The sequence below is a fragment of the Seriola lalandi genome, unplaced genomic scaffold, assembly GCF_002814215.2.
Source record: "Seriola lalandi dorsalis isolate HSWRI2012SDOR001 ecotype SW California unplaced genomic scaffold, Sedor1 jcf7180002054680, whole genome shotgun sequence".
Classification (NCBI taxonomy): Eukaryota; Metazoa; Chordata; class Actinopteri; order Carangiformes; family Carangidae; genus Seriola; species Seriola lalandi.
Window position 1 is genome coordinate 117,847 of NW_019525233.1, and position 26,479 is coordinate 144,325.

At 39.4% G+C, this 26,479-nt stretch overlaps 1 protein-coding gene across 1 annotated transcript in view; it reads right to left on the minus strand.

Moving 5' to 3' along the window:
- Positions 1-3,630: 3,630 nt before the first annotated feature.
- Positions 3,631-26,479, minus strand: part of cwc27 (CWC27 spliceosome associated cyclophilin) — a 29,133-nt gene continuing 6,284 nt past the window's right edge. The window contains exons 11-14 of the mRNA XM_023422337.2: positions 17,948-18,051; positions 10,999-11,108; positions 10,781-10,884; positions 3,631-5,055 (exon numbers count right to left, since the gene is read on the minus strand). Coding sequence (XP_023278105.1) covers positions 4,893-5,055; positions 10,781-10,884; positions 10,999-11,108; positions 17,948-18,051 — 481 coding nt within the window. The 3' untranslated portion in view covers positions 3,631-4,892. The remainder of the gene's footprint in view (positions 5,056-10,780; positions 10,885-10,998; positions 11,109-17,947; positions 18,052-26,479) is intronic.

Genomic DNA, 26,479 nt, shown 5'->3' on the forward strand with positions numbered 1-26,479 from the left:
TTTTATCACATTTTTATTTTCATATGATATTATGACGGTTTTTCACATTTTTATAACTTACTATACTATGATGTTTTTTTTCACATTTTTATGCCTTACTATACTATGACTTTTTTTCAAATTTTTATGCCTTACTATACTATAACGTTTTATACCTTATTATACTATTAATTTTTTAAATTTTTATAACTTACTATACAATGACATTTTATGCCTTACTATACTATGACGTTTTTTCATAACTTTATGCCTTTCTATAGCATGACTTTTTTTAGTTTTACACTTTACTACATTATGACCTTTTATGCTTCACTATAGTATGACTTTTTAAAAAAAATTTTTATGCCTCACTATACTGTGACGTATTTTCACATTTTTGTACCTTACTATACTATGACTTTTTTTCATATTTTTATGCCTTACTATACTATGATGTTTTTTTCACATTTTTATGCCTTACTATACTATGACTTTTCTTTCACATTTTTATACCTTACAATAATATGAGTTTTTTTTCAAATTTTTATGCCTTACTATACTATGTTTTTTTCACATTTTTATGCCTTACTATACTATGATGTTTTTTTCACATTTTTATGCCTTACTATACTATGACATTTTTTTCATATTTTTATACCTTACTATACTATGAGATTTTTTTCAAATTTTTATGCCTTACTATACTATGACTTTTTCTCAAATTTTTATGCCTTACTATACTATGACTTTTTATGCCTTATTATACTATGACGTTTTATTCACATTTTTATACCTCACTATACTATGAGGTTTTTTTCAAATTTTTATGCCTTACTATACTATGAGGTTTTTTTCATATTTATATGCCTTACTATACTATGAAAGTTTTTCACATTTTATGCCTTACTAAAGTTTAATTTTTTTTCACATTTTTATTTTCATACCATACTATGATGTTTTTTCACATTTTATGCCTTACTAAACTATAATTTTTTTTCACATTTTTATTTTAATACCATACTATGATGTTTTTTCATATTTTTATGCCTTACTATACTATGATGTTTTTTTCAAATTTTTATGCCTTACTATACTTTGACTTTTTTTCAAATTTTTATGCCTTACTATACTATGATGTTTTTTTCACATTTTTATGCCTTACTATACTATAACGTTTTATACCTTATTATACTATGACTTTTTATGCCTTACTATACTATAACGTTTTTTTTCATATTTTTATGCCTTACTATACTACGAGGTTTTTTTCTAATTTTTATGCCTTACTATACTTTGACGTTTTTTTCATATTTTTATGCCTTACTATACTATGATGTTTTTTTCACATTTTTATGCCTTACTATACTATGAGGTTTTTTTCAAATTTTTATGCCTTACTATACTATGACGTTTTTTTCAAATTTTTATGCCTTACTATACTATGACGTTTTTTTCACATTTTTCTACCTTACTATACTATGACGTTTTTTTCAAATTTTTATGCCTTACTATACTATGAGGTTTTTTTCATATTTTTATGCCTTACTATACTATGAAAGTTTTTCACATTTTATGCCTTACTAAACTATAATTTTTTTTCACATTTTTATGTCTTACTATACTATGATGTTTTTTCATATTTTTATGCCTTACTATACTTTGACGTTTTTTTCATATTTTTATGCCTTACTATACTATGACGTTTTTTTCACATTTTTATACCTTACTATACTATGAGGTTTTTTTCATATTTTTATGCCTTACTATACTATGAAAGTTTTTCACATTTTATGCCTCACTAAACTATAATTTTTTTTCACATTTTTATTTTCATACCATACTATGATGTTTTTTCAAATTTTATACCTTACTATACTATGACTTTTTTTCAAATTTTTATGCCTTACTATACTATGACGTTTTTTTCAAATTTTTATGCCTTACTATACTATGATGTTTTTTTCACATTTTTATGCCTTACTATACTATGACGTTTTTTTCATATTTTTATGCCTTACTATACTATGATGTTTTTTTCACATTTTTATGCCTTACTATACTATAACGTTTTATACCTTATTATACTATTACTTTTTTTCAAATTTTTATACCTTACTATACAATGACTTTTTATGCCTTACTATACTATGACGTTTTTTCATAACTTTATGCCTTTCTATAGCATGACTTTTTTTAGTTTTACACTTTACTACATTATGACCTTTTATGCTTCACTATAGTATGACTTTTTTACGCCTTTCTGTACTATGACGTTTTTATGCCTGACTATACTATGAATTTGTCATGCTGTACTATATACCCTTACATTTTTCATGCTTTATTATATTATGACTGTTAATTTCCTGGAAAGAATGCAGGGGCTGAGGAAAGTAAAAATGAATAAAATGAACTTTGCAAAATAGAAAAGAAACAGGAAAACAGAAATACCCAAACAAAGAAAAAATTTTATTCACAAAAGAAAAAGAAACCATAATAGAAATCTAAAAACTAAGACAAACCAAATAAACAATAACCACTAGATAGGATCACTGTCAATATCAGCGTGGATAACCACTATAGCTCCACACAGCTATCTCACATATAAGACACACATACAGATAGTTCCACAGCTGCTGGATGGCACTTTGGCGCCGAACAAGCTCACTCGATACGCCTATATAGCTCCATCTCTTGATTGGGGATCAGGGATAGCCATGCCGAGTCACCTGGCGGAGAAAAGCGTTGGGCAGAGGGCAGACCAGCACACATACACAGATACACAATACTACAGCACGTAACAATGACCACACCATGACTTTTTTATACCTCACTATAGTATGACCTTTTGTGCTTTAATGTATGTGATTTTGAATACATATATGATTTTACTTCATATGTACATATATTTCATATATGGAAATTCAACACATGCACATATATTACATTTGCGTATGGGTATTCCTGAATATAAATTCAGATTTTATATGTCAATCACCTGTTTGGTTGATGGCATTAAAAAGCCAATCTCTTTGTTTTGGAGGGGTGGCAGGGTTGTTGTGTCCCTACCAATGTTGAGACCAAACCTACTCCCTTGCTCCACAGCCAATTAGCCTAGCTTAGCAGAAAGACTGGAAAAAAATGTTGCACAAATATCCCCTCACAAAACCAAACCTTGGTTTTTACACTTTGGTTTCTTTAAAAATTAAACAAACAAGATGAAATATGTTAGTTATGAGCTGTAGACGTGCTGGTAGGTGGATTTTATTCCTTCTGAACAGAGCCAGGCTAACTGTTTCCAGTCTTTATGCTGAGCTAAACCAAGCCAAACAAGAGTGTTGTTGATCTTTTCATCTCCCCCTGAAGCAAAGAAGTGTATTTCCCACAATGTTGAACTATTCATTTAATCCAGTAAAAACCGCTGTTGTGAAGCGAGGTTTCCTCACATTTAAGTAGCACCTGGCTTTTCATTAACGGCCTATTCCAAAGTATTATTTATAGGTAGCAGTATCGGTGCTGCTGTTTTACCTTGAGAAAACTTTTTACTCTGAAACTCCACTGCAACGTGCTGCTTCTCACCAGGTTAACAAAAGAACCAATATTATAAGCACCTGAGGTATAAAAGGTAGGAAAGGTCAATACAGCAGACACATCTTGTGCAATTTATTTCCACCATTTTATTTGAGTGTCCAAAGTTTTTTTTTTTTTTTAGCACATTGTCTTCATGTAGATAGTAACAGTAGAGAAATACAGACAGTGGATGCAGGGAGGGGTTGGTTATATGATATCAGTCTTATCCACCAACATGCGACACTTTCACTTTCACACAGATGTGAAATTACAGGCGTTTGACACTGATGAAGAAAGTCTTTTCTCATCTGGCAAGTCCAGTTCATTTTTTTTTTATTGCTCGTTATATAATGATTTGTTTTAAGTTCAATAATCTCATCTGCCACAAAAAAGTCTGAGGCAGGAGACAAAGTTTATTGTTTGCATTCCAGTGTTTTATATAAGAAGTCATGTTTTTGTCTGATAAATGTATCACCATGGCAACTGTATTTTTGCTGTCTTATAAGTCCATGTAGGCTGCATACTTGTAAGTTATTCATTGTTTATTACAAACTAAAATAATTCTGTAATTCATGGTGCAAAATTATTATTCATAAGTGTCAGAAACCTTTTAAATCTACCGTTCACTACAGGGAAAACTATTGTTAAACATGTAGAATATGAGTGAGTGGACACAGCTCGGGCTGCAACTGGCATAACTGTCAATGGGAAGGACAGAACATTAGAAACACCTCTCCACTACATCATCCCCTTTAACTATAACCTCAGTAATAAACTTATAATTCAATTTTAACATTTACACAAAAACTGAACATTACGAGCTTTGTGAAGATCGTTAAATTATGGCTGTTGCACTGGATTGCATTAGATTGTACAGGTGTACCTAATAAAGTGGTCACTCAGCGTTCAATTATTTAAAATAAAAATAGAACAGAGTCAAATCATTATATCTTGTTAATAAATGTAATTTATTTTTCTGGCAAAGTCTGATGCTCACGTTTAACGCTAGACAACAAAAACAAAAAGCTAAACTGCCATAAAAGTTAAAAGCATTACACAGAATCAAATCACGACCTTAACCATTACTGCAACCACAGTCTTAATCCTGATGAGTAACTGAGCGCTGTCTGGGTGCAGCTGTTCCAAGGGAAGAAGCCTTTCCATCACGGATTACAGGGATGGTATGCACTCAGGTCAGTTTCCTCAATCCAGATGTTCGAGCCAGGAGACTGTTCAACAAAAGCTGGAGGTTTTTGAAGTGGTGGAAAAGCGGACAGGCAGGATGCTGTATGACCAGTTCTTCAATCACGTGGCTTGGGCGGGACCTGACCTCCGACCTCGCGACCTCACCTTTTGGCCTTCTTCTCCTTCATGATCTTCTTGCTCTCCTCTCTCCTCCGTTTATTGACGGGGTTGCGCGGGTCGTAGATCTCAAACGTGTCCTCGTCCTGCATGTTGGCATCCTTGACTTTTCTGGTTTGCTCATCAAACTGCAGAACATGGCCCATCCTAAATCAGATGGAGAGAGGGGTGGAGAGAGTTCAAAGAACCGCAGGAGAGGAACCACTAAATCACTGCTCTGCAGAACTTTTATCTAGAGAAGCTGCTCTCTTTCTGCTTTGAGTCTGATTACAATATTATTACCATCTAAAAATGGGACAAACTTTGATTTGAGAGACCATTTCTATAATTCTGCACATAACAAATAGGATAATAATGACAAACTTCATCTATATATTTTCAAAAAACATTAAAATGAATTGAAGAACAGGCAGAAAAAAGAGAATAAACAGACAGTAAAATAAGAGAAAACAGAACATTAAAAGCATGAAGCAATAAAAACCTTACTGGATAAGTGTTATGCATTCATGCATTAGCATATGTTATGTCACGTTGGTGTTGCAGAGTGGTCGACAAGCTAGTGCTAAAAGCTAAGCCAAGCCGGTTGATTCATTTTGAGTAAATAGTAAATTATTGCACTGCAGTTCTCTTGCGTCTTGAGTTGAGACTTTTGGCCAAGTTTAGTTAAGTCTGTGACTGATCTCCCATCAGTTCAATCAGTGACCTCTTCACACCTCTGCAGGTGCCTCTGTATGTTTACTGGAAAGTGTTCTTGCTCTATATAAAGGGTGATTTCAAAAGAGACCAATCTGCAAAATATTCATCATGCTAATGGAAAGAAATGACGTAACCGGCGACGACAACATGGAAACACAACATCTGACATCACCTCGTAGAGTTGTTATGGCGTATGTGTTAGCAAACAGCTGCTAACTTACACATCCAGCAGACATGGAGAAACATTAACATTCATTTCTGTCCTGTTTGTATCCGCTGATGAATTTAAGTCCAATATTCACATTCATTTTATCTTCGAGGGAAATATGAAGGTTTCTACCTGTTAAAAGGGAGTTTTTCCTCCCACTGTCGCCAAGTGTTGCTCATTGAAGGAACTGTTGGGTTTTCCCATAATATTGTAAGGTCTTCACCTTCCCCTGCAAAGTGCCTTGAGATAATGTGTGTTATGATTTGGCGCTATACAAATAAAACTGAATTGAGTTGAAAATATCTGTCCTTTTAGATGCTAAATGCTGCACTGTGTCCACCAGCTGGTTTCTAACATTATCTGCTGTTTAGTGCTGAGCTTGTTACAGTTAGTACTTCAGAGCAGCTTCTTTGAAAACAGCTGCCTGCTGCAGATGAAAACAAGGCTGATAAGAGCAGTGAGACTGAAGCAGAACGGTACATTTGCAGGCCAAAAAGTAATGAGGTAAAAGATGCTAAAATCCTCTGCGGAGCTGAGAGGAACTGCGGAGTTTGTGGGTTCATCACAAAGAGCGACTTTTAACTGTACACACAGTCACATGATCCATTGTGAATATAAAAATATTGATTAGTGCAGCTTTAAATTACTAGCAAGATGGAGGTTGAAGTAAATCTGTACACAGCTGCGTCCAAGCGATCGCCTGAACTTTGTCCTTTTGGACTAAACCCAAAACATTTCCAAAATATTCTGTATTGCTGTCAGTGGGAAGCCAATATACAGCCATGTTAAGCCTAGGTCACACAAAGTGTTTTGAACTCAGATTTTAAGCCCTGTTGGAATTTAAAGACACGGGGGTGTCCAGACAAAATGGTCAAAACACGATTCTGAGTCTTGAGACCTTATTAATACTGCTGCTCAAACTGTAGCAAGAGAAGTATCCCAACGGTTTCTCTCACTAAAAATGGGAAATACAGTATTGGGGTCATATTTTTGAGACATCTTAGCAGTCAAAAAAAAAAAAAAAAAAATCTTGAGTGAAAGCCCTAGTCCCCGGAGAACAGACGGTCATGTGTCTTTCATTTCCCCAGTCACTTTCTGTTCCCCCAAAGAGAGATTAAAGAATCAGGACATTCCTCACAGGAGATATCAGTGTCAGGCACTTCACAGATAAAACACAGTTTCTCCCACTGACAGGATTTCTCCAGCTCCTGCACGAAATCTCTCTCTGCAAATCTAAACAACAATCAATTGCAAGACTAATCAATTGCAAGGATCCTTTTTTTTTTTTTTTTTTTTTTTTAGCCACGCTAGAGGCTACGTCTCCTGCGTCCAGGGCTGAGTGGAAAAAAAAAAAAAAAAAATCAAGAATCAGAAATAACTGAAAGATGTTGGATTCTGTTGTGGACAGGAAAAACTTTTTGGCCACGATAGCAGCGTAGCTCTAGGGATGGCAAAGTCAGTCTGTCTGTCTGTCCACCGCTTTGCTCCAGGCTGAAATACCTTAACAACCATGTGATGGAATACCATGACAATTTGTACAGACATTCATGTTCCCCAGAGGGTGAATCCCAATGACTTTGTTGATCCCCTGACTTTTTTCTTCTAGCGCTAACTTCAGGTTGACATTTATGGTTTACCATCATCCCGTCAAAAGGTCAATTTGTCTAATACTTTACTTTTATGTCTGAGTTCTGTGACTTTCCAAAAAACTGACAATCCAACATTCCCACCCACGTCACGCAGCGACTGGCGAGTTGAGAAAAGGATCTAAGCTGTGAACGTCTCTCTTCTTAGACTGTGCATCATAATCAATGCATTTCAATATAGTATTTTACTCGACTCTCGAATGTGCAGTGTATTGTGATAATGAAGATTGACTTTTAATTACACTGAGCGTAAAAACTGTGCTATAAACTCTCAGTTTCACGCTTTGTATTGGAATGATGTTAAACTGCATCTGCCACATTAAACTAAGCTCTCTTTTTCTTTCATTACATAACAACTGCTGTCACTTTTCTACAGTTGAGTGCAACACTACGACGGTCTTTAAGGCGTTCAAGGTTCTTCTCTAATGAAACCAAACTTTTTATCTCGTTTAAACACATTCAAATGAAGGTTAAAGACACTTTCCGCCTTGTTTGGTCGTAGATGGAAGAGGTGTGACAGGAAATGAGGATGGAGAAAGAGCGGACGTTGCGATTACATCGTCCAGTACCATCAATTTTATATTGTAGTAATGGCCACAGTTTTAATACTAGCACAGCAAATTTGACTTTAATTGTTTGATTGATAAATAAAAACTCACTTTACTCTTACTGCCTAAAACTTTTGCTCATACTCTTTTATGTTACAATCTTCGAACCTTCCCTTCATCTTTGATCATCAACAGTGTGCAGACTGTAGCACCAGTGTGTTTCTAACTGGCTGCACTAAACACAGAAACTGCATTAAACTCATTATTGTACATTTTAAAATATGTTGCGTTTGATGCCTCGTCTACTGTATGTGGTATATGTCTGCTCCTGTCTCTGGCTGAGTGCGCAGTTTGGGTGTGTGTGTGTGTGTGTGTGTGTGAGCTCTGCACTTTCTCCCGTGTTCATTTGAAATCGGCAGGAGTTGTGACAGCTCATCTAGAATGTCATGGCTAGACTCTGGCAGACCCTGAGGACTCCTGCTGTGTGAGCGGGCCGCCTCTGATAATTTGTCTAGCAGTCTCGGTGATGACAGTCGGCCGGCCGCGCAGCCTCAGAGTCACACAGCTCTGAGACGTGATGTGGAAACTCGGCGTTCGTGGCCTTATCAAAACCACCCTGTGCTGCCGTGATGCGAGGCTACAGAAGACGCTCCTCTATTTATTTATTTATCTTTTTTTTATTTTTACTGAAGCAGTGGGTGGAGATTAAGGAGTACAGGAGTGATGGTGAGAGCAACGGCGGCCTCTTTGCGTTGAGAGTGTGGACTCTGTGAGGTTGTGTGTTAGCAGAGGCCGAGAGGAGGGGGGGGGGGCAGAAGAGGGAGAGTCAGAATTTGTAGACACAGACACAGATGGAATAGTTTACCTCCTCTGGCCCAGACTTGACTTCTAATGTCTGACCTGTTGTAACCCACATTCTGTTCGCAGTGCTCCTAGAGTGGCACAGACTTCCCACTGGTGTTTTTCTAGGACTGCTATGCTACTGCCCTTGTCCCTCCCTCCTCACCATACCTGGCGGGGGAGGGCACAGTGAGGTGTCTACGACCTGGCAGAGGCCCCGAACACCAGCCAAGGCTTCTCTCAAATTCATTAGGGCCCCCACACACAGACAGACTTACACTTCAAGGGGGCTTTCTCGAGACTAATAGCAACTACAGATTTTGTTATTCTAAATCTCTCTCACACACAGACACTTTGCTCAAATTCAAACACATGGTATTCATTTCAAACCCTCACTCTGTGTAGTTAGAGTTTGAGATCTTTGGTGAAAAACAGAATATGAGAGGAAAACACAGCGTCAGGGCTGATTTCCTGATGGCCAATCTGGTGACTGCGGGTTGAAATCCCAACTTGACACACATGCATGCACGCGCACACACACACACACACACACACACACACACACACACACACACACACACACATGCGTACAACTTGAACTTTCACACACATTTATCAGAGCCTGAAGCGAGGTCTGGATCCGACAAAGGTCAGCTTCATCCACCCCAGTACAAAGAGAGGTTTTCTGACCAGTTTACCGTCTCATCTACGCTTCTCTTACTATTAAAATAAAAGCTTTCTTTCACAATCTCTTACAGCCCAGTGTGTCAATAGAATAACACAACGTAAACCAGCAGAGGCTAATGAAAAAGGCCTTTTCGTGCCAACTTGTCATGCTTGCAGTTCGCCGTCCATAAAACAACGTGTTTGCCAAAGTGCTTCTTGAACTCTCCAGGAGCAGTCAGGACTCTGGTGCGCTCACATGCTGCTACTAATATTGTGAATTATTTTATTAGCCATTTTATTCTGTCTTTGGTGATCCAGTATTCCTTCTATTCAGAGGCATAAGCATTTATACTCTGTAAGTTTATCATAAAATACTGACAAAATGTGGCTGCAGTTTAGGCTGTATAAAATTAAAGGAGCCCTCTGTAAGTTTTGCTATTGCTACATAGCTAACGTTAGCATTAACAGCTGTTTACTTACTAGTCTTGCCAAGAGCCAGTGTTACTTTTACAAGACAAGAGGTTATAATACGTCCTCTTCAAGGCAGACTAGACGCTCCAGTGACTCGGTATTGGAAAGTGACAGGGGCTAGCTGGTTAGCATGCTAACTTCAATATAAGAAAAGAAGGAGGAGGAATGAAATTTGATACTGAACTCGCAATATTTCTTCTAGACTGGTAAGTAAACAGCTCCTTTAATAATTAGAAATTGCAGATAAAATAAGAAATGCTAAACTTCTACAGGAAAGTAAATTTGAGGCTATAGGTCAGACTTAAAAAAAAACAAAAAAAAAATGGATTGTACACCTCCCATAATGCATCTCTATAGCATCTTTCATTGGCTCCTCTCTACCTTATACATGTCCATGTCTTTCAAACTCAAGTTGGCAGTTTATTAGGTACACCTAGCTAAAACTAGTGCAGTCTAATACAACAGTTCCTCAATAAATCCTCCCTGCATGAAGGTTACAACATCCAGTTTGTATTGAAACTGAACATATATGATCATTTTTGGACGATTTTGACCTTTAAAAATCGACTGATCGCTGCAGCTTTATACAAAGCAAAGCATGACAGTGTGTTGCAGTGAGAATAATGGTATTGATTCTGGGAAAGATTTGGCTCTGATGGTTGGACACGTGTCTGACTTTCCGTATCAATAGGCAAATAAACTTAAACAAAACCTGACAATGGGGTCTACAGTGACAGATGAAGCCAAGGAAATAAAAAAAAAAGAGATTTATCTTAAATGATATCAGGCTCACTGACCATCCTTTGTCGTCGTCTTCTGCCAGCTCCTCCACGTCGTCCTCTGGAGCCTCAGTGATGGCGGACGACAGCTTGGACTTGAACTGATTGAGAAGGGCCAGAGTCTACAAGGCAAAAACATTGGACGCCATTTGAACATACAGTGTCCCCATCACTCTGCTGAAATGATTTCTATTTCAAGTTCAGTAAATAAATGACCTCATGTTGAGTCTTTTTACCTGCGCTTCTCTGTTTGAGCCTTTCTTCAGCTTTTGTTTCCTTTGCTCTTCGTACTTCTTTCTTCCCTCCAGGTACTCGGCCACCGCCTCGTTGGTTGGCTTTTTATCCACTGGAGAGACAAGAGAGACATCGCTGCTCATCACTATTAACTCTTCATTTACTTCATCTAAATCTTAGGTAGCTAAGACTGCTGTTGCCAGGGATATGGGAGCTCTCAAATGCCTTCAGTGTTTATTGAGTTTGCTGGGCCAAACCAAAACGAGAATCTCAAACTGCCCAGGATCATCCCCGATCCTCACACAGCTCATCCCCGGCCCAGCTCTGCACGAACATAAAACACTGCAGGATTTTAAAACAAAGAAAAGAACAAAATGGAGGATTTTAACAATAAATCACCCACTAATGATTCTTCCCATGAAGCAAAAGTTGCTGCATTTATCCATTTTTGTTTATTGTTTTAGGCAACATTTTAACTGGGAGTGAACACACACTTTCTCTGGAGGGATTTTCACACTGTAAATAGACGTGGAAAATGTGGACCTTTTGTCGGCCATATTTTAAAGATCTAATAGTTTTAAATGTACAGTTTTAGTAACCTACCAATTAAAAGTATGGCTTCTTTGGCCATGCAGCCTTTCACAACCAAAGTGACTTGGGAGCTGTCTAATTGGGGAAAAAACACTTCCATTAGGGTGATTAAAACTTCTCTGACACTATTAGCTGACAACATTTGGAGAGAAGAAATACCAGCGCTTCACATGTTCTGCGGCACTTGACAGATGGGCAGAACATGATCAGAGGGAAAAGATAAAAGGAAGCGAAGCTTGTCAAGCTGTGAAAGTTGCTGCCGTACACGATCTGAGAACATGATAATAAGGGAGAAGATGAGGCGGCACAGGGCAGTCCTCTCATCTCAGATTGACATGCTCAGCGTGAATCCATACTTCTGGCAACCCTCACAAAGATGTAGTGGCCTAAAGCCCCCACCTAGTGACCCGTCACTTAATCTTACTCAGAGATGACCTACATTACAGCTGCTAGCTTTTACCCCAAACCTTATGTAACTGATGGCTCCTGGGCAAAGAGAGACCCCTTTAATCCTCAGCAGAGTCACGACACATGAGCATATGTGCACTTTACTCACTTGGTTTTGAGGAAAGCAGTGAAAGTCACTAAACTGCTGTTAATGAGATGTTAACAGGGGAGAGAGACTGTACAAACTTGTCTTTATAAAAGGTTTTTGTTTTTTTAGAATTACATCTGATACGGAAGTAGAGCTGCAACAACTAGTTGAAGTACATCATGAAGTACAGCATCTAGCTTTTGAATAATATACTGTATACTTCAGCATATAGGAAGGAAGGAATAATAAAAAAATAATCTTGTCTTAACAATAGTCACTCACTCACTCGATCATCTGTTAAAGCTAAATCCTTAACATAATTAATGAAGGGCCTCCACATATTCTCAAATATATGCTGTTTAGACTCTAATTCATGGTGGGAATTGTTGGGTCTCTGTCATCAGTATTAATAAAGAGGGGACAGTCTAGACCTGCTCTGTTTAAAAAGGCCTTGAGATAACTTCTGTTGTGATTTGGCGCACTATAAATAAAACGTTTAGTTGATTTGAATATGTCGAAAGGCAAATATTCACTTCTCAAATGAGTTTTTATTCATCTTCTGTGGTTGTAAACTGTGTTTCTTTCAATTAATCGAGAAAATAAAATCATTTTCTACATGGGCCAATAGCTGGACTGACGTACACGACAGCAGACTGGTGTTACAAACGAAGAGGTATGACCAGTGTGTTATTAAATGCAGACAGAGCGAAGGCAGCGCTGGGAATAATTTTCCACCGAACTGTCCTCTGTGAAGCCGTCTCTCATCATGGCTGAACACAGAGACAATCAGCGTGCTGACATTGGTGTCTCATGCAGTTAATGTGCTTCTGTAAATCTCCCAGCTTAGACACTGCGGGCTGTGAAGTCACAGAGTGGCAGACAGTGAGCACAGTCTGCTGGCTGCTGGAGCACCGTCTTTCCACAACAAAATGTGATGTCACATGCGCCCGCCCGGCCCCCGGGGGGGGGACAGCGTCACCTCGCCGGCCAAGCTGAGCCCACCTCTGACTGGACGCTTTGACACATTCAGCCGCACAAAATAAATGATGTAACAGAGAAAACACCGGAGTTCGCAGCTTGTTATTTAACAAGAGCTGCAATGTTATGAGTTTCTGTTAATGTGTGTTTATTTATACAGCCCTTTATCATTAGCTTAGACTGTGAAAAGATAAAGTGCTGAACAAGATCTACTAATAAAGACTAAATTACAGAAGAAATACAACAACATGAAACACAGGGGAGAAAAATAAATCGTAAGATACAGAAAAGCCTGTTGGAAAGACATAACAAACCTGAACTAACCCAAGGTTACACAGCCTGCGCCAAAAACTAGAGACTCTACAAAAATAAAACCTGAAAAAAAAACATTATTAAGGAGAAAAATATGAATTGAAATAATTAATAAATTTAAAAAAAAAAACTTAAAAAACTTGGACTGGCCATGTGACATACAAGTCATCTGTCACTCACAAACAGAATTTATTACAAATATACAAAATCCACTTGCGTATCTTTAATTTTTCACACAAATTAAAATAGAAAATGTTAAGATATTCATAGCCTCTCCATTAGTGGAAGATACTCGGCTGTAATAAGTCCTCTGACAGAAGTCACACTTCTTGTTGAGGAAAAAAAAAAAAAAAAGTTGTATCTTGGGGAAAAATAAGTTCACATGAGGAGGAACGTAAGTGAACGATGAAGAGCCTCAGCTCTGCGGGGCGTTCGGGCCGCCTGTCATTTAAGGAAACCATGCAATTACTCTTGCTTCTCTGCGAATGCGCCGAATACTGAGAAAGATTTCCAAACACCCTGGAAATCTAAACGCCTCACTCTCCCCACGTGGAGTCATCACGGAAGTCTGCTCTGCTGCTCGTAGGGGCAAACCTCTTCTTTTTCTTTTTTTTTTTTGATTTGATTTATGAAACCAACAAGTGATCTTCCTCCATCTCTCCCCCAGTCACCTCTGCTGCAGCCTGTGACATGCTGGATGCTGACTGATGACGCCCCGAGGTCCTACATGAGGAACACACATCAACTGCTCCAGCTGTTGTCGCTAACTACTATCTTTGGGTTTGATGGCCTTTCTAACTACATTCCTGCCCTCTCCTGTCACCTGGGCTCAAGAGAGCTACAAATCAAGCCGCTGGCGTTGCAGCAACGGACGGCTGTTGTGGACGGACTGAACGCCTCCTCTGTGGGATAAAAGGTTCCCCCGTACTCTGTCAAACAATCAACGGTTTCGACAGAGAAGTCAAAGCAGCACTGCGGCGTGATCATCAATCAAAAACACATCAAAAAATGCTGTCAGTTAGTGCTTCAAGGTCAACGCCGACGATCCATCTTCAATTACGCAGCAAAAAACTTGTTACCATAAGAAAATATTTCACAAGTGTCCAGTGAAAATAACTAACCCGGTCAAAATCTGTCAAACGGTACATTGAATAGACAAAATAACACGCTGAACTTAATCGCAGGTAATTGTCGTTTCCAAAACCACAATGCTGCAACATTTCCTCTAAACCAACAACATGACTGACACCAGTGTAATAAAACATCCACAGCACATAAGCATAACCTGTATAATACCTAAATGGGTTAAAGACTGTTGCCACATAATTTAGGGTGGGTATTGAATGGACAGTGGTTTGAGAATGGCCCCTCTTATTTTTGGCTCCGGTAACCCAGCGGTCATGCCAAGAAAGAGAAAACCAGACTGCAGGAACATGCTGTAATTTATGTGTTGAAAAGTGAAGTGATGACTGTTGAAAAAATAATTCAAAAAAAGGTAGAAAAAAAAAAGAAAAAAAGAAAGAAGAATTAATAAAAAATAAACTGTGTGCTTTAGCTGATGGTGAATTCAGAAGAGACAATTTGCTTTTCACTCAAGTCCAGTGTTATGCACATACCGGCCATAAGGAGGTTGCTGGTGGAGGGGGATGAGGATTAGACACGGACCGACCTTTTGGTTTATAATATAATAACTGTAGGAAAAAAAAAAATCACACCACTGCGGTTAAAAAAATCCCAAGTCTAGGTTTCGTCTCCTGTGTTTATTTTACCCATGGACTGGGAACAATAGATGACGACTGACAATTTCATTTTCCATCATCAATTAAGTTTTTGTTTAGTCCAATTAAAAATATTCAGTTTGAAAAGATGTAAAAACAGGAAGGAAAAAAATGCTCAGAATAGTTGATTAATCTAATCGACTAATTATTTCAGCTATAGACGGAATTCAGACCGATTAAGCACAAAATCCAGTGGTTTAACTTCTCACCTTGATGCAGTGACGTTCAGGTGTGCCCTAGACGTGATATTCATAAATATGGAAGATCATGATATTTTCCCGCTAAATTAAATATTCTTCTTAATATCAAATAGAAAATTATAATAAAAATGTGTATATTGCTTCCTTGATACAGATATATAATATTGTATATTGCGTATATATTGTATATTTGGCCCTTGAGTGTGAACCCTAGTGTGCTGCAGGACCCAGTGACATCACTGGTGGGTGTGGTCACAGGTGCAACAAAGCCTCTACTGCAGGAAAAAGGTTGCGCATTAGCTTCAATAGCTGCAGTCGCGCCTCAGCTTGAGTAACTGTGCATATTAAAATGGAAGCAGACAAAATGGGTAAGAAGATGAGCTTTATATACTGTATAAACTTTATCTAGCCTTTTAAAATACACCATCCCACCTGTGGGACGCCGTGGCCTTGGCAGCGCTGCTTTAGGTGTGTTTTGATCTGTACTGGACTCATTCGTCACACAACCTTGACAAATTATCCATTGGTTGAAAGCTCAAAGTCTCCTGATTCTCTCTGTGCAAAGCATTTTAGGATTCACATATCACTGCAGCAGCTGTTGACACGGAGTTGGTTCAGACTCGTGGCTGTGGCTCCAAAGTGTTTTCATCACAGAATGTTCTATTAGAGACCTTAGATTCCCCTTTTTTATTTAAATCTCTGTACCTTTGGTTCAGTGTCTTTTTAACTCATTCTGACTTTTTGGTTGTAAAATTTAAAGAGTTGCTTTTCGCAGGAGATCAGGGCTGAAACCAAAAGGGCTGAAGCACAGAAGCCTTTTTATTTGGAGTACATTATTTTCAGGTTTGTGTCAAGCTTGTGTTCAAGTTTAAAGAACAATTATTTTTGAAAAAATATAAGGTGTTGTATATGCTATTTTATTTATAGCCTTTTAGCTCTGGTTCCAGCTTCTCACATGTTAAGATTTAATTATTTCATTTTTCTATCTTCTGACATTTTAGAAAGCTAATAATTGAGAAATGAATCAGAGACAAAAATAGCCGTTACAGTCCCGCCCTAAAATCTTCGTGTATTCCCGCTGAACCTGCGCGGACCAATTAAAGAGGCATGTGAGAGAAACGAGAGCAGAGGTTAACCTTCACAAAGAGGTCGGAGCAGAACCAGGAGGATGATTTAAGCTTTAAGGGACAACAGTGTCAATGCGATCCTTATTGCGTCTGTGCGGCTTCTCCAGTGGGACGAGAGCAAACGAGCCCTCGCACGAGCGTTCTTCTTCTGCGGCTGAGCTGAGCTTCGAGATTTATAGCAACTGAGGCAACATCCGTCTCCCCTGCAGAGGCCATTGGCCCATGACATCTAAGAATTACATCTAATGGAATTAACTTTCGCTTCCAACACAGAAATGTAATGAGGAACCCTTAAAAAGAAACTCCCGCCTCTGGCTGAGCTGCAGCAGAAGCACAAAACAAAAGTCCCTGGCAGAGTCTTAATACCTTGTAAGATAATGGAGGAGCTTAGGCTCGTCGCCATTCGGTATAACAATGTGTGGCTGTTACTACCTCAACAGTTGAGTTTATAACAGGCCTCTTTCTGCTTAGGATGTTTGTAGAAACAGCTTAACTCTGCGCAGATATCACTAAGGGCAACACACGAAGTCCCAGACACCAACAGGATCTCGGTTAATCTTAGTATTAAAGCACAATGTCATGATTGTGTTTCGTGCTCTTTCACCTAAACTCACCACGACAATCTTGAACCAATCATCGGCAAGTCATGAGTGGGCTCAGTGTCTGCGTTCAAAAACATAAAACCATCAGTGTTTGTGGAGACAAAAACTATGTTTGAGCAACAAAATCCCATCATGGTCTCCAGTACATTTTGGCTGGTGGTAATCCCACAGTTAGGTTGGTCCCCGCAGACCCCCCACCCCCCGACCTCCCACCTCCCCTGCATACTATTGTGTTTTGTTGCACAACAATACATACACAACCTCAAGCTAACCTCTGTGCCTAAGTGGTTTTTGTAATTTTCAAAAATGTGTTTCAGCATCAGCAAAAATCCAAAGATTGACGGCGTCATGACAGACTGGAGTGTGGTGGAGACCCGAGGAGATGTGGGGGCAGATTTTTTTTTTTTTTTTTCACACTGGCCAAGGCTGAAAACTAACAAACACACAAAGGGGTTTGATGTGCAACTATGGCGGCCACTCAACAATTTTTACCCCTTGCAATTTTCCCCGAGCTGTAACACAAAAATGCAGACCCTTGGGGGAGAAAAAAAAAGTAGACGTCTGCAACTAATTGACAAAATCAGAGGGTTGCCTGTCTTAAGTGTCCATTAGCAGGGAATGTGGCACAGACCACCTTCTTAGAGACTTTGTTCACACTTAGAGCTGCGTGGTGAAAAAAAAACCCCGTCACTGAAACGAATTTAGCTGTGGTAAAAGACTTGCATAGAATATTCTCAAAACACCAGTAGATTCACAGTATAATGAGTGACAGTCATACACATCAATCAGTAAATACAGGGGATATAAAATAAAAAGCTGCTCACATACCGTCCTTCACTTCTTCCACTGCAGGTTTTAAACTTTCTTCTTTCCTTTGCTTTATGGCCTGCAGCTCCTTCTTTAACTGGCGTGCCTCTTTCCGTAATTCATCACTGTGAGCGGGAGAAATCAGGTTCAAGTGTTTAAACTCAACATCTATAACCGTTATAAAGAATTACACCTGTAGCGGACAAGAGCGATGACAAGAGAAAAGGGTTTTGACGGACAAAAAGTCAGTCGTGACAAACTGCACAGCGAATGGTTAAAACTCCACGGGCTCCCGCTGTAAAAGAAGCATATGCATCATTTATAAAAATTACATCAATACCCTGAATTGTTGCTGGTCTTTACAAACAAACATTAATTGTTCTCAAAATGTAATGTTCCTGGCCAATTATGTGGGCATATAAAACAAACATAAAATACTCTGCATGTGTCAGAATGAAGAATGTGCATTAAAAGTTTGTGTTACTCCAATAAATTTGATGGAGCCTTGATAAAATAATTGCCCCCCCGCTCCCCCCCCCAGGCTCCTGGAAAGCACTAGAGGAGTCGTTGAGACTGAACAGACTCAAGTCAGAAAAATGTCAATGTGTTTCTTGTTTGGAGATGAGTAATTGTCACTCCAGAGTTAGAAAAAGGGAAATGACTCTGACGGAGGCAGTAATTTCTAACCTACTAAAACGCTGTCACTCACTAACTGTAATGAATATGATCATTCCAGTACGTTTTTCACACTTTTGGAGTCTTTGCAAATAAAACCTATTTTTCACAATTCAATTACAGTGTTTAAAATCATTTATATCGTTGTCTTTTAAGTTAGTTATATGTTTCTTGGATATGAAAGAGTTTGGACAAAGACATTATTTTCCAAGTTTTGAGCATAAAATGTTGGCTATGCAATCCCGAGTCAAGTCCTACATCAAGATCAACAAATACCAAGTCCAAAGAGACAAATCTCATGTCAAGTCCCAAGTCAAACTCAACAAATCCCGAATCAAGACCAACAAGCCTCAAGTAAATACCTTCAAGTCCCAAGTCACATCCTAAGTCAAGACCAACAGATCCAAACTTGAGTCCCAATAGTTACCAGTCATGCACAGCAAATTCCAAACTGTCTCAGGTCCAAAGTCAAGTCCAACAAGTCACAGATCAAATCCAAAGTCAAGTCTAGGCAAGTCTAACGTCAAGTTCCCAGTCAAGCACAAGACCAATGTCTCTCATGTCAAGGTTAAGACCAACAAGTCCAAAGTAAAGACCAATACATCCTAAGTCAAGTCCTGAGTGAAGAGCAACAAGTCCCAAGTCTTTATGTACCCTGCGAAAAATGTGCTGCCATTTCATTTTTCATGACTCACGATTTATTGGTGTTGAAGTCAGAGCAGTTCCAAGTCTGTTGGTTTTCGTCATGTCGAGTCTTTAGACCGGATCAGATTCAACACTCGAGTCTCGAGTCCCTGTCATGTGACTCATGTCCACTCCTCTGCAGAGCAGAGCACAACTCTTTGGATGAAAGCCACGGGATATTACTGCAGGTAATTGTGTGCAGTTAACTACATAAATGTCCGGTGATACATGAAATATACAACTGCCAAATGCTGTTAGTGGCAGAAGTAATGAAAAACTTTATGTTTCCTCCCTCCAAGTGGCACTACATTAAATATTACAGGCACTTCTTATGTGCAGCAACCCTTATAAAACCTTTAACTGGATGACAGAGGAAGGCCAAGGCACATCTTTGCTTCCTTGATTCAAGGTAGTATCCCTGTTGGCAGGTGGCCTGCAGCCCGGCTCATGCAAGGCTAAATGCTGGAAGTCTGAACTGGGGCCAGCCGTGCTGATTATTGTTCCCTTTCACATGATTGAGACTACTGCCAGTTGCAGAGCAGATACTGTATGTTATGTTAGGAAATGATAATATTTTTGTACCGCCTGACAGCTCTGTTTTTGTCCCATTCTCTTACGAAGCCACAAAGCACAGGTAAGCTGCACAGTCTGGGCCCCTGGCCTAGAAACATGTGAGGCATCTCCAGACCAAACAATGGCTGCCTTTGTTTCTTACATCTGCTCCTCTGGACTGACATTCATTTATATCCATTTCTTTCCTTTTATCTGGAACTTTCATTCTTGTGTTTGTAGCTTTCCAGCAGTCACGTTATCTTTTGTTTAATTCTCTGACATCGTCTGCGGCAAAGCATCGAGGCATCAAACCGAGTGATATTTTAACTGTAAGTGCCTTTACAAATATTAACAGCTGTGGCTGACTTGATGTCATGTCTCTTCCTCGTTAGCTTCCCCGCTGCTCCTGAGGATACACATGAGGAATCAGTCAGACATGCAGTTGTTAGTCCTCTCCTTTCCTGAAGAAAAAATGTTGCAGCTGAATCCAGACTGAGTTGCCAAGAGCAAAACTGGTTGGCAGGGTGAGACTTGGCCTGTGTGAGGAAGTCTCCTGCTCAGCTCTGTCTAGAAGCAATGACAACAAACCTCTTTTCTGAGACACATTTTACATACAGTATGTTAATGTGAGTCAGATGTGACAAACCAGAGGCGGACAAAAAAACGAAACAAAAAAAAAAAAACCCATAAGAATTACAAAAGCTACAAACAAACTGCCATTCGCAATATCACATGAGTAAGGTGAGGTAAAGCCTGATAAATCTGAATGAATGAATAAATAAATTATATAGCACTTTTCATGCAAAGGCTGCAGCTCAAAGTGCTTTACAGCTCAGCAGCAAAAACAGGTTTAAAACCAAACACATAAACGAGAAGGAAGGGAGAAAATGAGTGTTACTATTTATAAAAAAACGCATTAACACAGTTTCCCTAGAAAGATTAAAACAGACAGCTGCAACTTAAAAGCATCCGCTTTGAGTTGTTGTTTAAAACTGTCCACTGAGTCAGCAACTCTAATATTTAAAAGGCAGAGTTTTCCATATTTTTGGGGGCGTAGTGGCTAAAAGCAGCATCCCCGAAGGTTTTTGTGGCGACCTTGGGAACAGTTAAAAGAGCAGCTGTGGAGGATCTTAGGGTTCGTGGAGGATCACAGAACGATAGGGAGTCTGTGATATAAGAGGGGACTAGGCCATTTAGTGCTTCAAAAACTAAGAGAACTTTGAAATCGGTTCTAAAATATACAAGGAGCCAGTGTAGGCTGCATAAATAGAAGTTATATGATCTCTCATTTTAAAGAAACTGCAGGCCTCTGGTCAAGGAATTAAAATGGGCTGTAAAGTCACAAGCTAAAATGACTGGTTGTGTCTATCATTAAAATACATTTTGGGTGATCGAATTTTAATCAATTAGTGCTTAACCACATGAAAGTAGTTAGTCTCAGTCTCGTCTTCATTTAGCTTTAGGAAGTTCTTGCTCATCTACTCATTAACGGCTGGCCCAATTGGGTATTGTGTGTCATCTGGCCTCATGTAGACATGTAGCTGTGAAAATTCACGCCACGCCGACAGATTACGGATCCGGTGGCAGCAGACTGACAGTAGACTGAGAACAGCAAAGGTCCTAGGACACTGCCTTGGGTCGCACCATATTCAATGTTTACTGTTTCAGATATGTGTTGCCCGATTCTCATATGAAATTTCATTCTAGTAATATATGATTTAAACCGGTTTAGAAATGTATCAGGGAGACCAACCCAAGAGTGTCGAAGGCGGCGCTAAGGTTGAGGAGAATGAACACAGATGTATTTAATTCACTAGTTGCATTTAATCTGACATTATTTTACGACTTTGACGAGAGCTGTCTCTGTGCTGTGGGTCGCTCTCAAACCAGACTGAAAATGTTCAAGAATAAAGTTCTCAGAAAGGTGTTTGTTTAAGTGTTTAAACACCTCCTTCTCTAAAACCTTGCCCAGGAAATGTAGATTTGAGATAGGGCAGTAATTACTAAGACAGGAGGGGTCTAAGTTAGTTTATTTTGAGTTGTGGTCAAAAAGAGTCAGGGAAAATGCCAGGAATTCATAAAGCAGAGTGTATTTAAGGTCAATATATATAAGTGCTCTTGAAAAGGTCAGCTGGAATAGGGTCAAGGCAGCAGGCAGAAGGTTTCACACAGTTTCACATAGTTCATCCTCAGTGATTATGTTGTATTTAGTGGAGGGGGTCTGCTGTGTGTTTTAGCGAAATTAACTATGAGTCAACTATGACTTGAGGCTCTTACTTGAACACAGTCCAGCCTCTCCTCCAGGACTGAGAGGTGAGGTTATACATGCATATATTCTGCAGCGAGGAACGCTTTGGACTGAGTGATCATTTTCTGCCTGCCTTGACATGCTGCCATTCAGAAAACAAGATACGTATCCGAGGCAACAGCCAAACAATCGGCTCCACAACCCCGCTGCCAGTGAACAGAAAGAGGCCAGAAAGGGCAGGAAAAGCCCCAACAACACCTGTTACGACACACCTTGGGGCTCAGCAAATTCCTCTCAAGACCCTCAGATCACAACACTACAAATTATTTTCTCTCTGCACACTTTGACTAGACTGGAAGGACGTGTACATTCATATTCTTCAGGCTTTTTTAGTAGAATCTGACTTATATTGAATTTTTGAGGCAAATACCAAAATCAGTGTTTGAGATTTTTAAATTTTAATAAAGACATATTGGCTAACGATGCATTTTTAACACGAGCCCAGAACAAAAACAAATATTTTATCAGGACCCCTTTGTTATTTACGATGTGCACTGAGCATTTGAGAAATAAACCAGTCAGAGCTCTCTGGTGGACAAACTCTGTAATGGCGCCTCTGTGTCTAAATGACCTTTAACATACATGTTTGGCTTTTTCTTTACTGTAATTTCTTGTTAGTTATGGGCGGACATATGAACGACACTGACAAACCTGTGATAAGATAACAACCTGTGAGCTAATTTTTCCAAAGTCGAAGCTTCACTAACTCGAGCAAAGAGTGACTTTTATTTTTAATGCAGCACGAGGTGTCACTTTCGAAAAGCTCAAACTTAGCCTCGTTACAACTTGGATGTTTACTTAGGCAGCGCCAGATAAAAGCAAAGTAATACCTACATTTATGTGTGTGTGTGTGTGTGTGTGTGTGTGTGTTTGTGTGTGCATTGCTGTATTATTAGTATTAGTTTTTACTCGCCTTAATTCCTGAAATGTTTTAATCCTGGTTGAACCATGTAAAGCTCTTTGTTTTGAAAAGTGCGGGATAATTAAAGTTTATTATTCTATTATTACATTTACAAAGCATTCGCAAGTAAGTTTAATATACAGAGTGTGATGCTACAAGAACTTCCTGTTTAGATAACTGATTGATTTTTGATTAAACCAATTTACACATCACTTCGTCTTTACTTCCTGACACAATCACTGCTGTCTAGTAGTTACAAAAAAAAAAAAAAAAAAGGTAGGAATAGCTCTAGCAACCCAGTCCAGGTGCAGTCAGCATTCACTATATTCAACACTAAATTCAGGACAGGTGAATAGCAACATCCGAAAGATTGAGGGAATGATAGAAGAAGAGGATTTTGGAGGAGTTCGTGGAGTGCACCCTCTGCCTGGACTTTTTTTTCTTTCTAAAAGCCACAGAGAAGACACATCCACTCATCTATGCATCCATCCATGGACTCTCCATCTGCCAGCAAGAGAGGAGACTCTGTTGGTCATTTAAACAAACATGAAGCCACTCAGCTGTTATCATTGGTTGCCAGATAAACAGACTGTAGTGAATCCCTTTTTTTGTGACTCCCTACCAGTCCCTGTGGTCCCGGTCTACCTGGGAGCTGCCAGCTACTGTCACTCTTTCAGAAAAATGAAAAAAAGTGAAACCCAGAGAGCTGTGGATGATTAACTTTTCATAAAGAAAGCATATGAAGTGATTGGCAGAAGACCAAGAGCTCTCTCATGATTCAGAACCTTGCATTTAATACTCCAGTGTCTGGCAGGAGTCTGAGGCTGACGCAGGAATTCGACAACCTTAAAAATAGTACAGTGATGACTGTATGGTTCATCAAAAATTCAGTCGTTTTCCAAAATGCACAAGCAGGCGTACTTGCCTTTTTTGGATTTGTCTGTATTCTCTTTTTCCAGCCTTCGAGTGACCTAAAGAAACGTAGTTACTGATAAAAATCAAAACTGTTTTAAGTTAAAATATACTCACAGTATGATTGTGAAAAGTCAAATGTGTATTTAAAAGTAAACTTTAACACATCTTGCTTAGAGTAAGCACACTTCAAGGATGATGGCAGCAGCAGCAGCAGCAGCGGCTTCTCCCTGCTACGGTGGACTCAAACCAGTCTAACGACTGAGCAAGTGATGTGGATGAATGTGCTAGAATAACAAGATGGCTGGGTGAGCTCCCCTCAGGGGGCACTCCATGGCTTGGTCAAAAGCCAAGGAGAACTGTGAGCTGGAGTGGAGGAATCCAACCTCAACACAGGAATTTGCATGACTTTGCAGAGTGATCTAGACCAACACATTACCCACGCAGTGGACCAAGGTTCCTCTTTTAGAGTGGTTCATCTGCCTCACAATTAGTGACTGGACCCTTTGCCGTCCTGTTAATTAGTCACGATGGACGACAGTAATGAACCTTGTATTATGTCCAGTGTGTCTCTGCTTTATAGCAGTGACATTTCATTGTACATTTTTCCTTGTAGGTATTTTTTTTTTTTGCTTGTTTAAGAGCAACAGACAGAGCAAACGTGCACATTGTCGAATGTTGACTTTGATCATAGTCCAAGTGCTCTGCTGCTTTTTTATTCATTTTCAACCCTCATATCCTAGACATGCATTGCTGTCTGGAACTCTTTCCAGCAAGCGAGTGCCCCATATGGGGCAGACATGCTACAGTGGGCCAGAGATGTGTAAACCTGGAGGTTCCAAAACATACACAATCCCGCTGCCAAGAACTGGATTATCTCAAGCAGTTTTCTACACAAAGGCAGCGCCGAATGCTTTCTTGATCTTCGCAACCTTTGCCTGAGAACGCGTTGGGTTGTGACCGATGACGAGAGACAGGTGCAGCCAATTAATACACGGTGAAACGGCACCGGGGGAAACGGCCACTTGGTCAGGATAATTAGTGTCTGATGTCCCATTTAAGTTCCACTGTCCACGAGGCTGAAGGAATACTTTCAAATCCAAAAACTAGGAGATGAAAACTGCAACTGCAACTTTTAGTCAATTGATTGAGTGGTGTGATAGAAAATTAAGCCTCAATTACTGTAATGATCAATCAGTCTCCAATCGTTATCTGCTTGCAGCTTCTCCCGTGTGGCGGTTTCACTGTAAACTGTTCGTCAGACACAAGAAGAAATCTGAAGACGTCTTCTCAGGCTTTGGGAAACTGTGACAGACAAGACAGACGAGTTTTTGGAGAAAAATAACTGGCAGCTCAATCCACAATGAAAACAATCATCAGATACTGCCCTTCAAAATAAGTTATTATACACAGTCCATTGCTTTAGTGGCTACTTTACTGGGGACGCCCGCAAAATCTAAACCAATGTAACACAATACAAAAGCTGTAATTTCTACCTTTACAAACACTGTTCAGTTTTGATTGATACTGTCAGAGAGGTATTCGCAGTGGTGTTGAACTGGATTACACTGAGTTTCTTTTTGCCAAACCCATTCACAAACATGAGGGGGGGAAGAACATTAGAAACACATTTCAATACAATACAGACCAGCACAACAACAGCACTTACTACAACCTCAGCGATAAACGTGCGGACGAATTATCACAACTTCCCATGAACTGTGAGTTAATTATTTGAGGTAGATCTGTTGTAGTGGATTACATGGAGTTGTACAGGTGTACCTAATGGACACACACTCTCACACACACACACACACACACACACACACACACACACACACACACACACACACACACACACACACCTTTAGGCACATTTACTTTCTGATTCATCGTTGGGGACTTCATGTGGATGACGTGATAACCGTGACAGCAACTTGATTTCTTAACAGCTCTATTAAAATCCTTCCACCTGTATTATTAAAGTCTGCTGCCATAAACTGTATACACCATTTTATAAGTATGTGATAACAAGTGATCTAAATAACAGGAAGAGCAGCTCTGTCATTGTCTTCAGCCTGCAGTAACTGAAAAGCGATTACCGGAGACAGCAGAGGGAGCCAGGCCCTGCTGGCAGAGGCAGCTCACACTGTGTCCCACAGCCATATGGAAGCGTTTTGCTTCCCCAGTCATGCCCCGTCGGGTTTAACAAAAGTGGCGACTACCACATACACTGCTTTTGGGACTTCATTCAGTACTGTCTCTTAGAAAGCAACCCCCCTCTAAAAGGGGCCTACTTCAAACACAGCAAAAGCAGATTTGATCAATAGCAACATAAAAGAAGTGTCAAACTGTGAGCATAAAAGCTTAACCAGAATTACCAAACAACACCAGACATCACAGTAAGCCGAGCCCGACTCAGTGTAAAGAGGATCTGTTCCGATCCAGTTGCGACTGATCTTTAAAGTCTGAAAATTTTCTCGGTCCATTATTTGGCAACTAGCTCGTGAATGTGAACAAG